This window comes from Gambusia affinis, linkage group LG22 (assembly GCF_019740435.1).
Source record: "Gambusia affinis linkage group LG22, SWU_Gaff_1.0, whole genome shotgun sequence".
In the NCBI taxonomy this organism is placed as follows: domain Eukaryota; kingdom Metazoa; phylum Chordata; class Actinopteri; order Cyprinodontiformes; family Poeciliidae; genus Gambusia; species Gambusia affinis.
The window spans coordinates 10033173-10050118 of NC_057889.1; the positions used below are offsets into that span (position 1 = coordinate 10033173).

General features: G+C 37.9%; 3 protein-coding genes across 3 annotated transcripts; 1 reads left to right on the forward strand and 2 right to left on the reverse strand.

The window, feature by feature from the left end:
• Nucleotides 1-297: 297 nt before the first annotated feature.
• Nucleotides 298-4555, forward strand: LOC122825686 (hydroperoxide isomerase ALOXE3-like). Its single transcript, XM_044107194.1, has 15 exons — nucleotides 298-410; nucleotides 635-795; nucleotides 979-1183; nucleotides 1287-1368; nucleotides 1438-1551; nucleotides 1643-1746; nucleotides 1852-2024; nucleotides 2339-2482; nucleotides 2677-2880; nucleotides 2973-3059; nucleotides 3148-3314; nucleotides 3390-3511; nucleotides 3579-3679; nucleotides 4071-4241; nucleotides 4328-4555. Exons 2-15 carry the CDS (start codon nucleotides 649-651, stop codon nucleotides 4505-4507), a joined length of 2001 nt encoding a protein of 666 aa, XP_043963129.1. The 5' UTR covers nucleotides 298-410; nucleotides 635-648; the 3' UTR covers nucleotides 4508-4555.
• A 1459-nt stretch (nucleotides 4556-6014) lies between these two features.
• On the reverse strand, nucleotides 6015-11401 carry LOC122825687 (F-box only protein 30-like). The gene is made up of 3 exons (XM_044107195.1): nucleotides 11229-11401; nucleotides 6851-8912; nucleotides 6015-6750 (listed from the first exon to the last, which is right to left on the reverse strand). Exons 2-3 carry the CDS (start codon nucleotides 8867-8869, stop codon nucleotides 6556-6558), a joined length of 2214 nt encoding a protein of 737 aa, XP_043963130.1. The 5' UTR covers nucleotides 8870-8912; nucleotides 11229-11401; the 3' UTR covers nucleotides 6015-6555.
• LOC122825689 (F-box only protein 30-like) lies at nucleotides 11382-15364 on the reverse strand. The gene is made up of 3 exons (XM_044107196.1): nucleotides 15211-15364; nucleotides 12899-14143; nucleotides 11382-12736 (listed from the first exon to the last, which is right to left on the reverse strand). Exons 2-3 carry the CDS (start codon nucleotides 14102-14104, stop codon nucleotides 12530-12532), a joined length of 1413 nt encoding a protein of 470 aa, XP_043963131.1. The 5' UTR covers nucleotides 14105-14143; nucleotides 15211-15364; the 3' UTR covers nucleotides 11382-12529.
• Between the last annotated feature and the right edge of the window lie 1582 nt (nucleotides 15365-16946).

The following is a 16946-nucleotide window of genomic DNA, read 5'->3' on the forward strand; positions in this document are numbered from 1 at the left end:
AATGATGTAATTTATTTCATGAAAATAAATTTGTAAACAACATTCCCTTTGCACATTATTCCCCTGTGGCAGTAAAGTATTTGTGAATTCCAGTTTAATGGTAATTAGAATTTCTGTATAAAAAAAACTTTAAAAGAGACGTTTTGGTCATTTCATTTAAGTTTTTGCAGGGCTCATATTTACATTTTCTGAGCAAAGTGCTTTCACACTTCACTCTGCCTTGAGCTCTAAATTAACCTACTGACTGTCACTAATTAACAGCACACCTGTTTCAGCTTTCATAATTGCCATCTTCTTCTTTTTAACCTGCATCGCCTCCACCTGCTTCTGTTCAGTGATCTGACTTCTTTCAGTCCTCAAAGTTTGTTCTAGCTGTCTGCTAACTTTGTTAGGTGGTTATACTGTCACTGGTAAGGCAAATGAAACTCAATTTAACTGTTGACATCAGTCTTATGTTGAGAATCTGAAGTGAACTTTTTGTGTTCTGTAGCTTAAAGACCATTAACTATAAGATCTGCAGCTGTAACTTTATGTGCGATAATGACTACTTGGCAATTTCTTTCTCTCTCAGAGGAGAAAGTAACTTGTTTTTGTTTTCCCCAATTGAAATGTCTTGATTTTTCTCCTGCTGCAGTGTGTATTCAGGCTATGGCTGAATACAAGCTCAAGGTGACAACAGGTGCCATGAAGCATGCAGGCACAATGGATTGTGTCTACGTCGTCTTGATTGGGACAGAAGGGAAGAGTGAGCGCAAAGAGTTGAACAATTTTGGGATTGACTTCCTGAGTGGAAAGGCAAGCTGCTGTATATTTAAACATAAGATAAATAAATAATGTTGGCATACAATGTAAAACTGCATGTTTTTGGTCAAGAATTTTGTCATAACAAACATGGATACACTTGTTAAACATTCGTCACTCTGATATTGATATGTAGGACAGCGTGTTGACATTCATATTTTGTGTGTTAACTTTCAGACTGGTGTATACAAAGTCAAAACTAGTTCTTCTCTGGGGAAACTTCTGCTTGTCAAGGTTGAGAAGGATCCCTATCTATTCTTGCCAGAAGATGAGTGGTACTGCTCCAAAATAGAAGTGACGACTCCAGAGAATGAAGAAATTGTTTTCCCTTGTTATAGATGGCTTTCCAGGGGGGAAGTTGCAGAGCTCAGAGGAGGAAAAGGTCTGCTTTTTAAAGTGCATTGTTACTGTAGCTGACATCCTGCAAGTTTTACAAGGCTAATTATTAATCTTCACTATGGTATGTATTTTTTTGTGTGTCTAAGGAGTAACATTTATGAAAGAGGAATATCCTCTGCTGCTTAACCACAGGAAAGAAGAACTGAAGTATAAAAGGAATTCTTACCAGTAAGCTGACCAGTCAAGTTTCTCTGGAATTGCATCGGAGCAAATTTTAAACTTGATTTTTGTTTTTAGCTGGGCATTCATTGATGATGGGTTGCTGCACATCAGTCACTTCAAAGATGTATTTGAGCTTCTTGCAGAAGTTCGTTTATCCATGTCCGAATTGGAACACACACACAAAATAATGTGAGTCAATTATTCCAGGTTCCCCCTCATTCGTGCTCCTAATACCTGAAAGTTGAATTCACTGATTTCTGCTTTGTACTCTATTCTTCAGAACTCTTGGCCTGGAAATGGAGGGACTGGCTGAACCTGGTACAAAATGGAACCGAATTGAAGACATAAAAAATATCTTCCAGCTCAAAAAGACAAACATGTCAGGTGGTTGAAGCCTTCTTACTAGTTTAAATATTTGCATGTCCCCTCCTCAAAGTGTGTTTCAGAAAATCAGAATTGTGCTGTATGGTTTCCAACTTATTATTCCAGAGTACGTTTCAGAGCACTGGAAGGAAGATGACTTTTTTGGATTCCAGTTTTTAAATGGAACAAACCCCAATGTGATAAAGCGCTGCTCCATACTTCCCCTAAACTTTCCAGTGACTGATGAGATGGTGAAGCCTTTTCTGGAAACTGGAACCACTCTGAAACAGGAAATGAAGGTGAGAATACATTTGCGATTTCATGTGACAAATATGAAACAAGGCTTAGTGGAGGTGTTGAAGGATTTTATTTATTTTTTTTAAAGACAAATTTAGGGGCTCAACTAGGAAAGTACTTGTATTTTTTTCACAACTTTAGATTTGGACTTTTAAAGGGGACATGATACTGATGCACTTCAGTTTGTTGTCGAAGAACAATTTTTAAAATACCTGTTCGGCTTTTTCTCTATTCATTTTCTCAGAATAGAATGGTGAGGTTGTAATGACATAGGAAAAGTAATGTACTGAATCCAACTTGTTTCCCTCACACACAGGAAGGCAATATATTTCTATGTGACCAGAAGATAATGGATGGAATACCAACCAGACAAAAAGATGGAAATCCTCTGTATGTTGCTGCTGGTTTGTGCTTGTTTTACAAGAACCCTGAAGGAAAACTGCTGCCTATTGCCATACAGGTAATTTACTGAAAGGAGGAAATGCTTAAACATGTCCATGTCCCATTGCTAAACCTTAATCACATGGCATGTGAATATGAAAATGGGACCTAGTGGTACAAAAGTGTGACACTAATTGGGGACATTGGGAAAATTGAGTTCTATTTATGAACTAGAATTTTTTTTAAATTTTTCTTTATTCCAATTCTATGCAGCTGTACCAACAACCCTCTGAGCAGAACCCCATCTTTCTGCCAAGTGATCTTGAAACAGATTGGCTTCTGGCCAAGCTGTTTTTTAGGAGTTCAGACCTGATTCAACACCAGATACTCCATCATCTCATGCACACTCACTATCTAGCAGAAGTCTTCACTGTTGCTACACTCCGCTGTTTCCCAACCATTCATCCTCTTTATAAGGTATCAGCTGACATTATAAAGCTTGGGCAAGCAATATTTTCTTTAGGCTACTTGACCTTCACTTTTATCTTCGGTTTGTCTTGTCTAAACAGCTGCTGATCCCGCACTTTCGTTTCACTCTACACGTAAACATCTTGGTCCGCAGACTGCTACTTTCACCTGGGGGAGCGTTGAGTGAGGTATGACTGGAAAAAGCTTAGTGAAGCCATTCATGAAACTCTTTTGGTTTTTAAGAACAATGGAATTTTATTTATTTTAAATTAACAGAGCTCACTTGGAGTGGAGGGGCTGACGGAGCTTATGAGACGAGATCTGTCTCAAATGTCCTACCGCTCCCTCTGTCTGCCTGAAAACATCAAAGAAAGAGGACTGGAGTCGATCCCAAACTTTTACTACAGAGATGATGGGTTGAAGCTGTGGAAATGCCTCAATGGGTAATTAAACATGGCAGCTTATAGTTGAATGCATTCATTTCAGAATGCAATTGTATTTTTTCTTTTTCTTGCCAGTTTTGCAAAGTCTATGGTGGAGTACTTCTATTCTTCTGATAGTGATGTGATTAAAGACATTGAGCTGCAGGACTGGATCAATGAGATATTCACACATGGCTTCTTGGAGCATGATTATTTAGGTAAAGATCTGTTTCCAGTTCAAATGCTACTGCTGCTACAGAATAATGGACAGTGACTCTGCAACAGGTTTTCCATCATGCGTCAATACCATTGAGGAAGTGACAAAGTTCATCACCATGGTGATCTTCAGAGTGTCTGTACAGCATGCTGCTGTTAACAATGGACAGGTGGGCAAACGTTAGCCATTTTCTGCACTGGACTGTAAATTTTAATGGATTTGTTGATGCTTAAATGTGATTAAGTAAATCAAATCAGTGGAATACCTCATCAGAGCCACAGGCTGATCACCTTACACAATGGAGCAATGATTGCAGGAGTCCTCTCCTCCCACTCAGTATTGTGTCTGCATCCTATGCAAAAGCATGGACAGTCTTCAGTAGTAAATCTTTATTAAAATGTATTTAATTTGGTTTTATGTTAACATTTTTGAAGAGTTGACTGTAATCTCTAATTGAAATTGGCAAATGTCTGGGGGAAATCTTTCACTTTCTGATTTAATGTTTGAACAAGAGTCCAAGACAACCTAGCTTTTCTTATACATTTTATCTTTTATTCTAGTATGACTACAACTCCTGGGCACCCAATGGCTCCCTCCTGCTGTGCACACCTCCTCCAGCCACAAAGGGGCAGTCAAGCATGCAGACTTTTCTGGAGACTCTCCCAGATGTTGATGACTCTGTAAACTTTATGTTGACTGCTAGGATTCTTTCAGAAAAGTGCACTGATGTGGTAAGAAAATCAAGACAGATTTTTTTTATTTTAAAGTTCAGTTTTCAAATTTCTGAACCGGCCTCTCAAATGTCTGGTACATGCAGTTTCTCCTGGGTGAATTTCAAGAGGAGCACTTTGACGAGCCTCGCCCGAAGGAGATTATCAAAGCCTTGCAAGTTGACTTGCACTACTTGAGGGAAGAAATTGCAGCAAGAAATTCTCAACTGGAAATACCCTACACATATCTGAACCCTGAGGTAGTAGAAAACAGTGTGACCATGTAGGGATTGTTTTCATGTTAAAAAAAAATAAAATAAAGGCATGTGTGAAAAGCTTTGCGTTCAGTCTTGAATGTACAATTCACCTGGAACAGGGCTCTACAATGCTTATTTAAAAGTATTATCTTTGCTGTGCAGTATGTTAATGACATTATAGGGTGTCAAAAAGCTGTTCAGACAAAACATCAAATTAGCTGTTAAATTTCTAGCGAGGGTGAAAAGCATGCAAGTCTATTTAGAATAGATGAGGTGAATGACTTGAGTCATTTAATAGTTTGTACATTACAACTAAATGTGCCAAAGAGCCTGTGTAAAAACACTGGGATTTTATTTTTGGAACAATTGCATTAATCAGAAGGTACATTCAGGATTTGTGCACACAAATTGTTGACTTGTGAAGCTTCTTGACACTTTCTCCAGAATGCTTTAATAGTCTTGAGACTTCACCATACCTCGCACAGATTCAAGATGCCCAGTCCCAGATATAACGCAACAGCCCCTGAACATAACGGACCCTCTTCCATGTATCGACTGTTTTTGTAGGCTTCATTTTGTGTCTGAACACAGTGGATGTAACTTGCCAAAACGCTCCTGATTTCTCATCTGTGCAAAGGACATTCTCCCAGAAGCTTTGTAGTTTTAATATGCATTGTGGCAAATTCCACTCTTTTTATTTAACTTTCCTCTAGTAGTCTCCCATAAAGTCCACTTTGGCTGAAACAGTGACTAATATGATCTGACTCTGTACTTTGATCTTAGAGTTCATCTTTAATTTATTTGGAGGTTCTGAGATTTTTTTGGTTACCATTAGTATTATCCCAGAAAGGTTGGCTACATTGCCATGGACCTTGGAATATGAGCAACAAGCTGAAGATGATCTAATAGCCTTTACCTTTAACATGCTTGTCTGTAATTGTCTTTCTAAACTCCAAGGACAACTCTCTTGTTTGGTTCCTTTCAATTTCTGTAAAGTACACACCATGTCACAACACTGCAGTGACTACTTGTCACCCTTTAAGTAGGCAGACTAATCAGTACAAGCTCAAATACACCTGCAAGGCTAATTAGAAGGTGAAACATATTTCAATACTTTCATTGGCTCCCAGTTCTTATGTTAAATGTTTGTTTCTAAGAAAGCTCTCTAAAGGTGGGAATGGGATAATGGAATGGCCAAAAATGCAAAATCAGTTTGATGGTAGTACTTGTTGATGAGTGCTGGTAAATCACATAAAGTGACATTTGTAACAGTTGTCACTTTTAACCTATTCCCATCCTCTCACCACTGATGGGGTTTGGCAGTTTATTTTGCCCTTGAAACAGTTGTTGCACAATGAACCAATTAAACTAAGTACTGTATATATTACAATATCCTATTGTAATCCTCAGCTATGTAAGGGTAGTAACTTCAGTCTAAATTTGGATTAGTTTTTCTGGATTTGGCAAGACTTGCTTTCTATCCAAACATCTTACATACATATGGAAATTAACTATTAAAAGACACCTTAGAGAAAAATAAAAAGTCAGTAAACACTTTATTAAACTGCAGCAATCAGGTACATTAGTCATTCTGTGATATCAAACTGTGATCCAAACTTCAAATAAAACCAAACATAACATGCATACTGAACTTAACCCTTAGTAGTGATCAGAAGCTCTTCAGACAAGGTTCACTGTTCAGTTTGGAAGGAATTAAAATATAAAGTGCTGGCATGGTTTATAATATTCAGAAATAATGGAGTTTTGTAGTATTGATTTCCATAGCTACAACTCAAAAGGCAAAATAATATTTAATCTTCAGGAGAATATAAATCTATTGTGCACAATTATCTTTAAAATGTTTTCTTAGCAGAATAAAGGTGCACTTTCAGCACAAATCCATGCAAAGCAATTGTGAATGCTCACTTTCTCAATCCACATACAAACCATTAATAGACCTGAAATAATTTGTTCCATTAAGGTTTATTTATAATCAAAACTAATCAAAATCCATTTTAATTCATTAGCCACATTCACATAAAGCTACAGTGAATCTCATGCAGCTCAGCCTTGTTTGGTCAAGTGTTGACATGACGTAGGACGCGGCGGAGTGACAGTCCATCTCGTGCGGTACACATGGCAGGAAGAGGTATCGGTTCTGTCTTCTGCTCTACTACATTGAAAGGACACTTCTTAAGGTGAACCGACATGCTGGGGACCTCGGTAAAACCCCACGATGATACAGGAGTGAAAGCAGTGCTGAATCTCCACACCTGTAACAGTAAAATATATCTGAATGATCATAAAAAGATTTCGTTTTTTGTTTCGCAAAAGTATTCACACTCATTGAAAACTGATATATTCTGAACTCACCTTATTTTTGACCTGCCACGACACATTACGGAGCCCACTAGAACAATCTGTTTGCTCCCACTGCAGCTCTACAATGCCCCTGGTCTGGAGGAGACTGGCACACACTTCTCTCATTGTCCTTGACACCAGGGACAGCTGGCACAGGCTAAAACTATCCAGGAATCCAGCTATGTGCCACAGTATCTCAATAGGGAGCCCACTAAACCGGTCTGACTGGGAGTCTGTTGGAGGTTGCAATCCAGTGCAGGGCTGAACCCCAAATGCCTTAAGATGCCTATCGTGAACCACCTTTGCTCCTCGGGTAGATGGGTAAAATCTCCGCTGGGAAAATGTACAGCCATAATATGCAAGAGGGCACCGTTGCTCTATCCAGCCACTGAGCCAAGCGTGAATCTCCCCGTGGATGTTTCTGAAATGTGAAGAAAACTGGTCCCGCCTGAATGACTGACCACATAAGAAAGGAAAGGTGTGCTGGTGTTGGGGGTTAGGTGGGAGGTAACGATTATATGGGACCGCCTCCGAATCCAGCGCTTCGAGGACCTGGCCAAGGCGAAGGGTACGAAGAGGGCTGGGGTAGGCGAGCTGTGGTGCTGCATGGTCACAGGCTGAAACAGAGGCCATGTCACCCACTCTTGTATTAGTCACCAAGACTGCCGCAGGAAATGTGAAAGTCTGTGTGCCAAGGTCAACACGGTAACCATCAATGTATACCGTATCAGAGATCCTTCTACACTCCCTGGACTCTTCCAAACAGAAGAGTAGAGCTGGTGGGATTGCATCAATCTCCCCAAGACCCATAGGATCATCATCATGCTCCAAGTCTGAAGTATCAACTGCTTTGTCTTCCATTTCTACCTGGAGCCTAAATGGTGACTTGTCTGGTTTAGCACCTAATTGTCCATTAGTTAGAGGATATTGAACCTGGCCCTTATAGAAGAGGTTCAGGGGCAGCATTCTCTCAGGTCCAAGATTTCCTGAAAGAACTAGCTCTTTATTGTCCAGAACTACATGGTCAGCCCACTGTGCCACACCCTGGCTCATATGCACTGGGGATATCATTTGTGGAGTCACAGGTTCTTGTGAAGTATCAGCATTTGTTGCCTCCACCAATGATCCATTGGCTGTGGTTTTGTTCTGCATACTGATTCCTTCAAAAGCCCCATTTTCATCTAAGCGGCTCAGACTAGAACTGTTCCAATTTATGTTACTTTTGTGCAAACCATCAGTATGTTGAGGGGTTATGTCTTCCAGTCCATTCTGAATGCTTCCATTATTGTCCAAACTGCTTTGTAACAAGACATCTCCTACATTTTCACCTACTGAGCTACTTTCACCACAGCTGGCATTGCTAACAAAGTCTAGAGCAGCAGCTAAGCTTCTTGCAGTCTCAACTGTGGCCTCATACAGCTTACTGAGGTGTTCCTCTTTCAATCCATTAATCCCACTGAGAATTTTCTCCTTTGCTGAAGCTTTGGGGGCTGACTGGGATTGATATGAGGGGGATAATTGCGAGCTTGAGATTTCAGGAGCAGATGACTGTAAAGCTAAATGTTTCGCTTTAATCTCCTTTCTAGTGACTGGATCTTCTTGTGGAGATGGAGTCTTGGCAATCATCTTCATCGAATCAAGGAGTGTTTGTTGGTCCTGAAGTGCAAGCGCCATGTCCAGTTGCTCCATCTCTTCCAACAGACTAATTAGGCTCTCGTAAGAGGTGTAGTTCAAGCAGCTAACAGGCCACCTGTTCCACTCCATTGTGCAGGAGACAGCTCCTGCTGGACAAACATCCAGGTGTGCAGACATCTGGTTACGGATCAGCATGGCTGGGCAGCCATAGCCGCTATTAAGGCATGGAATCCTCATAAGTGGGCACAAAAGTTGGTGCTCATCAACTTTGCAGGAGTGGAACACAGCTCCACACACCAATGGACATGCGATTAGCTCACAAGAAACTCCTGGTTCAGGTTTGACCATGCATCTTTGGTTAACACAGGAGATACAGTGAACATGATGGTGCTCCATTTTAAGAGCCACTGAGGTGGTGGAGTGGTTTATACAGGTGCCTCTGTAGGAGAATATCATGAGAGATAAGAGTCAGGCACAAATTACTTAAATTATGTGTTTACATTATGTCAATGAGTTTTAAAGACACAAAAAAATATAGGGAATAACAAACAGTATTCAGCTCCTATAAGAAAATATAGTAAAATACAATATTTATATGTACTGAATCTATATAAATATCAATATACATACGCAGTGTGTAATGATTATTTACATAAGTATACATTCATTACACACTCCTATACTAATCATTAATAATCTGGATAATTTTGATGATAATGTAGTAACATACTGTAAATGAAAACCCAAAATATAGTGTCTCTGAAAGTTAGAGTATTACAAATAACAAAAAAAGCATATCTGTATAAAATGGTTTACTCAATTCATTTTGACTTGGTAGATGTAATTTACATGATCCACAAGGAGAGTAGTCCTCCATAGGTCATTGCTAACAAAGTTGGTTGTTTACAGAATGCTACATCCAAGCCTATTCATAAAAATTGCAATGGAAGGGAAAAAGTGTAGTAAGAAAAGGCGCACCAGCTATAGGGCCTTCATTACAGCTGAACAAAGCCACAGGCTGACCGCCTCCATATTAAGCTGCTTTGATGCAATAATTCATGCAAAAGGAAGCCCAATTAAGTATTGAGTGTATTCAAATAAACTCTCTTTTCAAAAGGCTGACAATTTGGTTTATTTTTTTATCGGTCTTCTGTAATATTCTGAGAAAGTGTCTGAGAAACCAAATTTTGGATTTTCATTCACAAGTCAATCATAAAAATGGCTAGAAATAAAGGGTTAGTATATGTAATTCTGCCTGTAAGGAATATATGAGTTTCAGTTGTTGAAATGATGTACCAAAAACAAAACATTTCTATAATACTTAGATTGTTTTAGATGTACTGGTATTAAGTAGACAAACTGCGTTTTAGTGATTTGTTTCAGACTCGTAAGACTGCTATTATAACAGCTACCAGCAGATGTCACTGCTACTGACTCTACTCATTGTTTCAAATCACTGTCGCAAGAGATCAATGATGTTTAGGTTTCAGAAACTTTGTGTATGCAATGGGATTTTGGTGAGAAATTTTTAGGTGATTTTGTTAAGAGCCATTTGAAAGTGAACATTAGCATTTATTTTATGTGCTAGATTGAAAACAGAAACAAGCAACAAATATTAAGAAAGAATGCCTCTGCACCTCAGGCTCTACAACAAAAGGGGTTTAAATCCCTTTTCAAGAGTTTCAGTTAGTTTACATAAAATTACATTTTTATCATGAATATGCCTGTTCAACCCAAGGTAAGCCAAGCAACCAATTGCATGTGCAAAACAAAAAATACATTTAGCTAAAAGTAGACAAAGCTTCTAAATTAAAGAAGTGCTTTGAAAATTAAAGGCAGTGCAGTTAATCAAAATTGCGTTTTAATTTGGAATCCAATCAAACAACCTACGCTACTGACCAAAAGACAAACAGCAAAAAATAAGCATAATAAGGGAAATTCCTGTCTCAAAGATTGATAGCATTGCAATTTCTATTTTGGCCAAAATAACTGAGATTGGATTGCTCCATATTGGAGCCTTCCAATCTGCAAGTTGTCCTAAAACTGCAGTTTGATCATAGATCTGCTGTTGTACATTGCTTTACTTTAAAACTGCAAATTAATTTTCTATAAATTTAACATTGCAACAACTAAAAACTTTTAAGTAGCAAAGTTAGTAAGGGCTTGATCACAGAGTGATGTTATAAATGCATTAATTTTCATTAAAACATATGAAAAGCAGAAGAGGGGAAAAATGTTAAATGTGAAGCAATAACTACTCAGATATCTAGAGAAAATTAAAAGCTTGTCTGTTTCTTCAGGACATTCCGATGTATTTGCTATACGTTTAAATAAAGCGTTTATAAATGAAGTATTCAAAACTCGTATCTTATCTTATCTTAGGATGGTTATCGAGTAAATAAAGCATTTTTAAAGCGAATTTACTTATAACAACTGAGACAATAACAGATTGGAGCTACTTCATGTCAACAGGAAAAGTTCAGTTGCAATTTGCAGCTCTGTAGCAAAGTTTACAACATTTTGTTTCGGGAATCTACATATTTTTATCCATCAACCTAATAAAAACTCTCATGTTATCGTCTGTAATTTTCTTACGATATCAACTTCTAAAGATAACAATAGAAGGCTAGCTAAAGCTCGGAGTGAGTGTTGCTAATGTTGGCTAAAAACAGCTAGCTCGGACGGAAGTTGAGCAGTTCACAACAAAAACAACTTTTCGTAAAATAATGTTTTAGAGGTTCCAGATGTTTCTCACCTGTGTGCCGTATTAACAGAAAAAGGCGAGTTATGACGTCTTTGATTGTTTCCACATTAATGCGTCAAAACCTGTCTATTAACTGTAGTTGCCACTGGGAAGAAACTGCTAAAGATAGCTAGCCACTCTCAGTCAGTCATCGTCTCCACCGGGTTTTTTTTCACCCCTCTTCAAAACTTTATTTAACAAAATGTGAAGTTTATGCCGTTGCAAAGTAATAGAGTGGGAGAAAAAGGAAAACACATTTCAATACTACAATATTGTAGTTTATACAGGTGAATTGCTTTAGTCTAGTGTTATAGATCAGATTAATAGAAAATCAAAGGGGAAATGTTCTAAGTTAAATAAACAGTAAGCCACAGAAGAGAGAGAGAGAGAGAGAGAGAAAGAGAGAGAGAGAAAGGGAGGAGAGAAAGAGAGATAAAACCAATAATGTTCATGATTTGTATCAGAATATGATTAATTACATTTGTGAAAGGCAGGCCACACAACATGCAGAGTGACAAACCAGTTGATATGTAAAAGTAAAAGCATGGGTCACATCTTTAAGGTCAAGATAAAAAAAAAAAGTGTTGTACTATTAAACAAATTTGAATCAAATGCTATTCCAATTTTTTTCAATGTACGAGTTGACAAAAGTCCATTCATACTGTAAATAATAATTTAGTCAAACAGTGGGCTTCATGAAAAGGAATGGAAGAACTTCAGTTGAACATCAGTCTGAGTACCATCAGCTTATAAATCAAAATTGTTATATATTCTGAAATTGATGCCATAATGGTGGGATGTAGATAAAAACCGCACCCAAAATGGATTGCTGAAGAACACCAGAAAAAGCAGACTACAGAGAAACTCAGAAATAATAGATGAGACCTGAAACTCTGTAGCATGTATTTTTAAAGCCACAATGACTTGAAGAAACTGCCACTACAAGTCCACTGAATTAGGGCCAATTAATAGATTAAGTGATTATCTTTAAACCCAGACTCTTTTCAAAAATATGGGCACTTAAAAAGTGTAATTACATATCAAGGCCATGGCCATTACATGAAAAATCCATGAGAAATTAATGTGGGGTTGGAAGAGCTTCCCCAGGCTGCCATTTATGCAAAACTTTTATTTGTAGCACAAATCCAAAATGTCTACTCCTCTCTTCTGACTCAAAATTACAAACTTGACTAGTACATCATTTTTTTCTGAATAATAAAAGTTCCATTTTGATTTAGTGCAAGAAAGGACATTTTTATTAGCAACATTCCCATAATTCCACAGTGAATCTCAGAAAAATCAGCTTTGCTTGATCAAGCAATGAGGCTACGCAAGGTTTGATAACAATGCAGGATTGTGAGTCTGTCTTGTTCAGTGCGCATTGCGGTAAGGGGTACTGGCTCAGTCTTCAGCTCAGCTCTGTTGAAATAAGGACACTTCTTCATGTGATCCGACATGCTGGGAACATCAACAAAATGCCACGAGTACACAGGACTGAAGGCAGGGCTGAATTTCCACACCTGCAACAGTAAAAGATAAGCAAGTTTACTAATACACAAAAATAAAAATAAAAACTAATTTGCAGCTGTTAAAGGTAGATCCACAATTAATTCCATGGTGCATGTTATATAAAAGGGATTATTTAAAACACACAGATACACAAGTTATTGTTTTTTACTCACTTTACTTTTGACACGCCATCTCACAGTGTGAGGATGACCAGGAAAATGTCCTCGCTCCCACTGCAGCTCTACTATCCCCCTCGAAGGGAGGAGACTGGCACACACTTGCCTCATAGTCCTCGACACCAAGGACAGCTGGCAGAGGCTAAAACTGTCCAGGAATCTAGCTATGTGCCACAGTATCTCAATGGGGAGCCCACTAAACCGGTCTGACTGGGAGTCCTTTGCAGGTTCCGCACTGATAGAAGGCAGGATTATAAACGACTTAAGGTGTTTATGGTAAATCACCCTGGCCCTGTGGGTGGATGGCCACAACCTCTGCTGGGAAAACCTACAACCATACAATGCCAGAGGACAGTGGGACTCTATGCGGTCACGAAAGTTGGGGTGAAAGTCACAATGGATATTTAGATAATGGGAAGGATATTGGTCACGGCGAAATGACTGACCGCATATGGGGGGATAAGTGTGTGATAGAAGGGTCACAGGTTCTTTTGAAATATTATTGGCTTCTGTTTCCATGAATGATCCATTGGTTACATTTTTACTTATTACACCAATATTTTCAGGAGCACCACTTTCATCCAAACACCTCAGACTAGAACAGTTCTCCTTTATATCTCTTTTATTAAAATCTTTGATTCCACTAACAACTTCCTCTGTTGCGGATCCTTTTGGAGCAGACTGCAATTGAAGTGAGGAAGACACAGTTGATGCTTCAGAAGCAGACAATGCTAAAGCTAACAGTATCGCTTCTTCAATAACAGAATCTTTGTTATTTAAGTTTTCCATCCCCATCTCCTCTATGGTCTCAAGGAGTGCCTGACGGTCCTCCAGAGCAAGCGCAAGGTCTTTATGGTTCCTTATCTCATCCAAGATACTTCCTAATTTCCTACCAGGTTTCAAATCCAAGATTTCTGTTGGGTGCAAGTTCCATCTCTCTGGGCAAGAGACAACCCCAGCCGGACAAACATCCATGTGAGCAGGGATTTTGTTACGGATCATAATAGCTGGGCAGCCATAGTTGCTATTAAGACATGGAACCTTCATAAGTGGGCACAAAAGTTGGTGCTCATCACCTTTGCAGGAATGAAACATAGCCCCACACATCACAGGACATGTGATAATCTCACAAGAAACTCCTGGTTCAGACTGTGCCATGCATCTCTGGTTAACACAGGAGACACAGTGAATATGGTTCTCCATCTTCAGAATTAAGGGGGTGGAATGGTTCGTCGGGTGCCTCTGTGAAAATAAATAAAATGTTTAATATGAAGACACACAAAGATATAAATGCATTGAAGATAATTAAAGATATCAACTCTTGGGCAACAAATGCAAAACAATTGAAATGTTACTTTTTAACTATAACCACAGGATATTACAAGGCTAATGGTGTTTGCCGTGTCAGCTTAAATCTCTGTTGCACAGTGTTACGTCCCTCCACTTTTGAGGAGGGGAGAATAACCCAACAACCACAATAAATTGACAGAGTCTCTGTAAATGTATAAATATAGAGTTTCAGAGCTTTAATTTATACAGTTGGGCTCTAACTACTTATACCTTAGGTATATTTAAGTTTAAGGCAATCTTTTTACATATTACTAACATGTCTGTTTAAACTGATAGTAGTATTACCCCATTTGGAGTGGTCCAGTACTTGAATCTGATAGAGACCCCAGAGGGAGCCAAAGAATAGACTGATGGCAAGGAAGCCATCCAACCTCAAATTTGGAGCACATCAACAAATATACCAATGGAAACATACAGTGCTTAGCATAGAAAACTGATAAATCACAATTAAAATCACAAAATTGTGACCAGTGGTCAGTGATATTTCAGTAGTCAAAAACATTTAGATGAGAGTTTTACCAGATTTTTCAGTTCGCATATATTAATAATTTTGAAGTTTAAATGTACATAACTAGTGTCCAATTAAAATAATTAAAATAATTTCTTTAATGGGAGGCTGAGGAACTCGATTGATTTCAGTCTGAAACAATATATTTCCACAAGGATTTGTATCCATTTACATGATTCTAGTGTGTAGAATCATGTAAATAGAGAATTTAAGATTACCTGGCTGCATATATCAACAAAAAAGTACGCTGCAACCATCACCTCTTCAGTAACCTTTTCAGCAATAAAATACTTTTGATATAGATATTTGTGCAACAGCATTTTCTTTTTTTGTTTAAGAAATTCAGCTATGCTATTTTGTGCTAAAAACAACTAGCTCGGGCGGAAGTTAAGCATTCCAAAACAAAGGCCGTTTTTTGCACAATTATGTAAGCTCTACTGGTTTTTCTTACCTCAAGTCATGTTCACTGGAAAATGCATGATACGACTTGTTTGTGTCTACATATATTGGGTAAACCCGTGTGTGAGCATAGTTGCCTCTGGAAACATGATTAGCTAGCCTAGCCACAATCGCCACCACTTTTTTTTATCCCCCTTTCGGAAACTTTATTGAACAGTGTAACTGTGGCAATGCCTGAGATACTCGACGGTGAAAAGAAACTTGGATAACGTAGCATCGAATTTATTATTCCAGATTCCTGTGTTAACTTTTTTTTTTTCATTATATATTCAAGTTTACTTGTTTTTATCAGAGTGGAGAAAATGGGCTTACATAATAGCTACAATTTTCTTTATTTTTTAAGTCATTTACGTATGTGGGGGGGGGGAGGGGGGGACGTAAAGCAAGTATAATTAACTCATTAAAGCTTTTTTTTTTTTTTTTTTTTTAGTGAAATGGTAAGAAATGACATGAAGGTATAGGACATTCTTCGGTTAATGCAAAAGTAAAAAAAAAATCTCTGAATCTAAAATGTAATAGCCTAGTTACAACAGGAGATGGCAGTGTAGCACGTGATTTATTTTCTCTCTTGAGGACAAAGGTTTGAACAGAACCCTGCACATTAATGTAGACAGTGGGAGATGCCACATTTCAAGTCCGGGGTCACCTACACAACATAAAACCCCCAGAAGCAGGAGGAGTTGACTCATGGGCACAGCAACAGCACTGATGACCACACTTGTCATCAAGACTTGAAACAAAACCATTGTATTGGACTTTACACTATGATTGCAATTATGTCACATCTAAAAGGTGTTATATATAAACATCAGAACAATTATTCTACTAAATATATATTATCTAATATGCCAAAAGCAATGCAGCTAGAATCTCAAATGGCTTTTGCCAAGTCAGCAAAATACATGAATATATATTACAAAATAAAAAGTAGTAGAAATATAATCTATTTTGGAAATACTCAGCTCAGTACGTTTTGGAATATTTGAATTTGAAAGTAAAAAAATGTTGATTATACTGGTTTTCATGTCTGCAAGGCTTTTAACTTGTGGCTAAAACATGGTTAATTTACACAAATGCTATATTTTTTTGCAGTATGTAACTTTGTGATTCACATTATTTTATTGATCACAGTTCAGTGTTCATTTTCACATTAACTTATTTGTGTTTTGTTGACTTAAAATGTCTACGTCTAAACCCAGTTTGACAGTATTTTCTCCAGACATGAAATATTCAGCAAACGTCTTCTCAGGATTATTCAGATATCATAAGCACAAGTGAAGATGCAGACATACACAGCTCCAAACAATATAATGAGCAGACTGACTGCTGCAAAACAGTTTAAACCAGTATATTCTTGTGCTTGTGAGTGTGGGTCCACTTCAACCTCAACAAATCATGACACTTAAATCCTTTTAATGGAGCTACACTGTCTCAAACCTTGTAATTTATTTAGAAACAGAAATACATTTCCTGAGTGAGTTTCTTGACACAAGTCATAGAAATAGGTGTAAGAAGAAAAACAATGTCCTTGAAACAATCAAATTCTCTGTTATATTCAAAAGTAAACTTGCAAAATAAAAAACAAACATACTGAATAATACATCCAGTTCATAAATTTTCTTTAAGGCAAATAAGTATGTTCACTACCAATAATTCATCATGATGATTATATAGGCCTATAGTGCTTAAGTCATTTCCCTTGCAGTCAACCCACGCACACTCCATTAT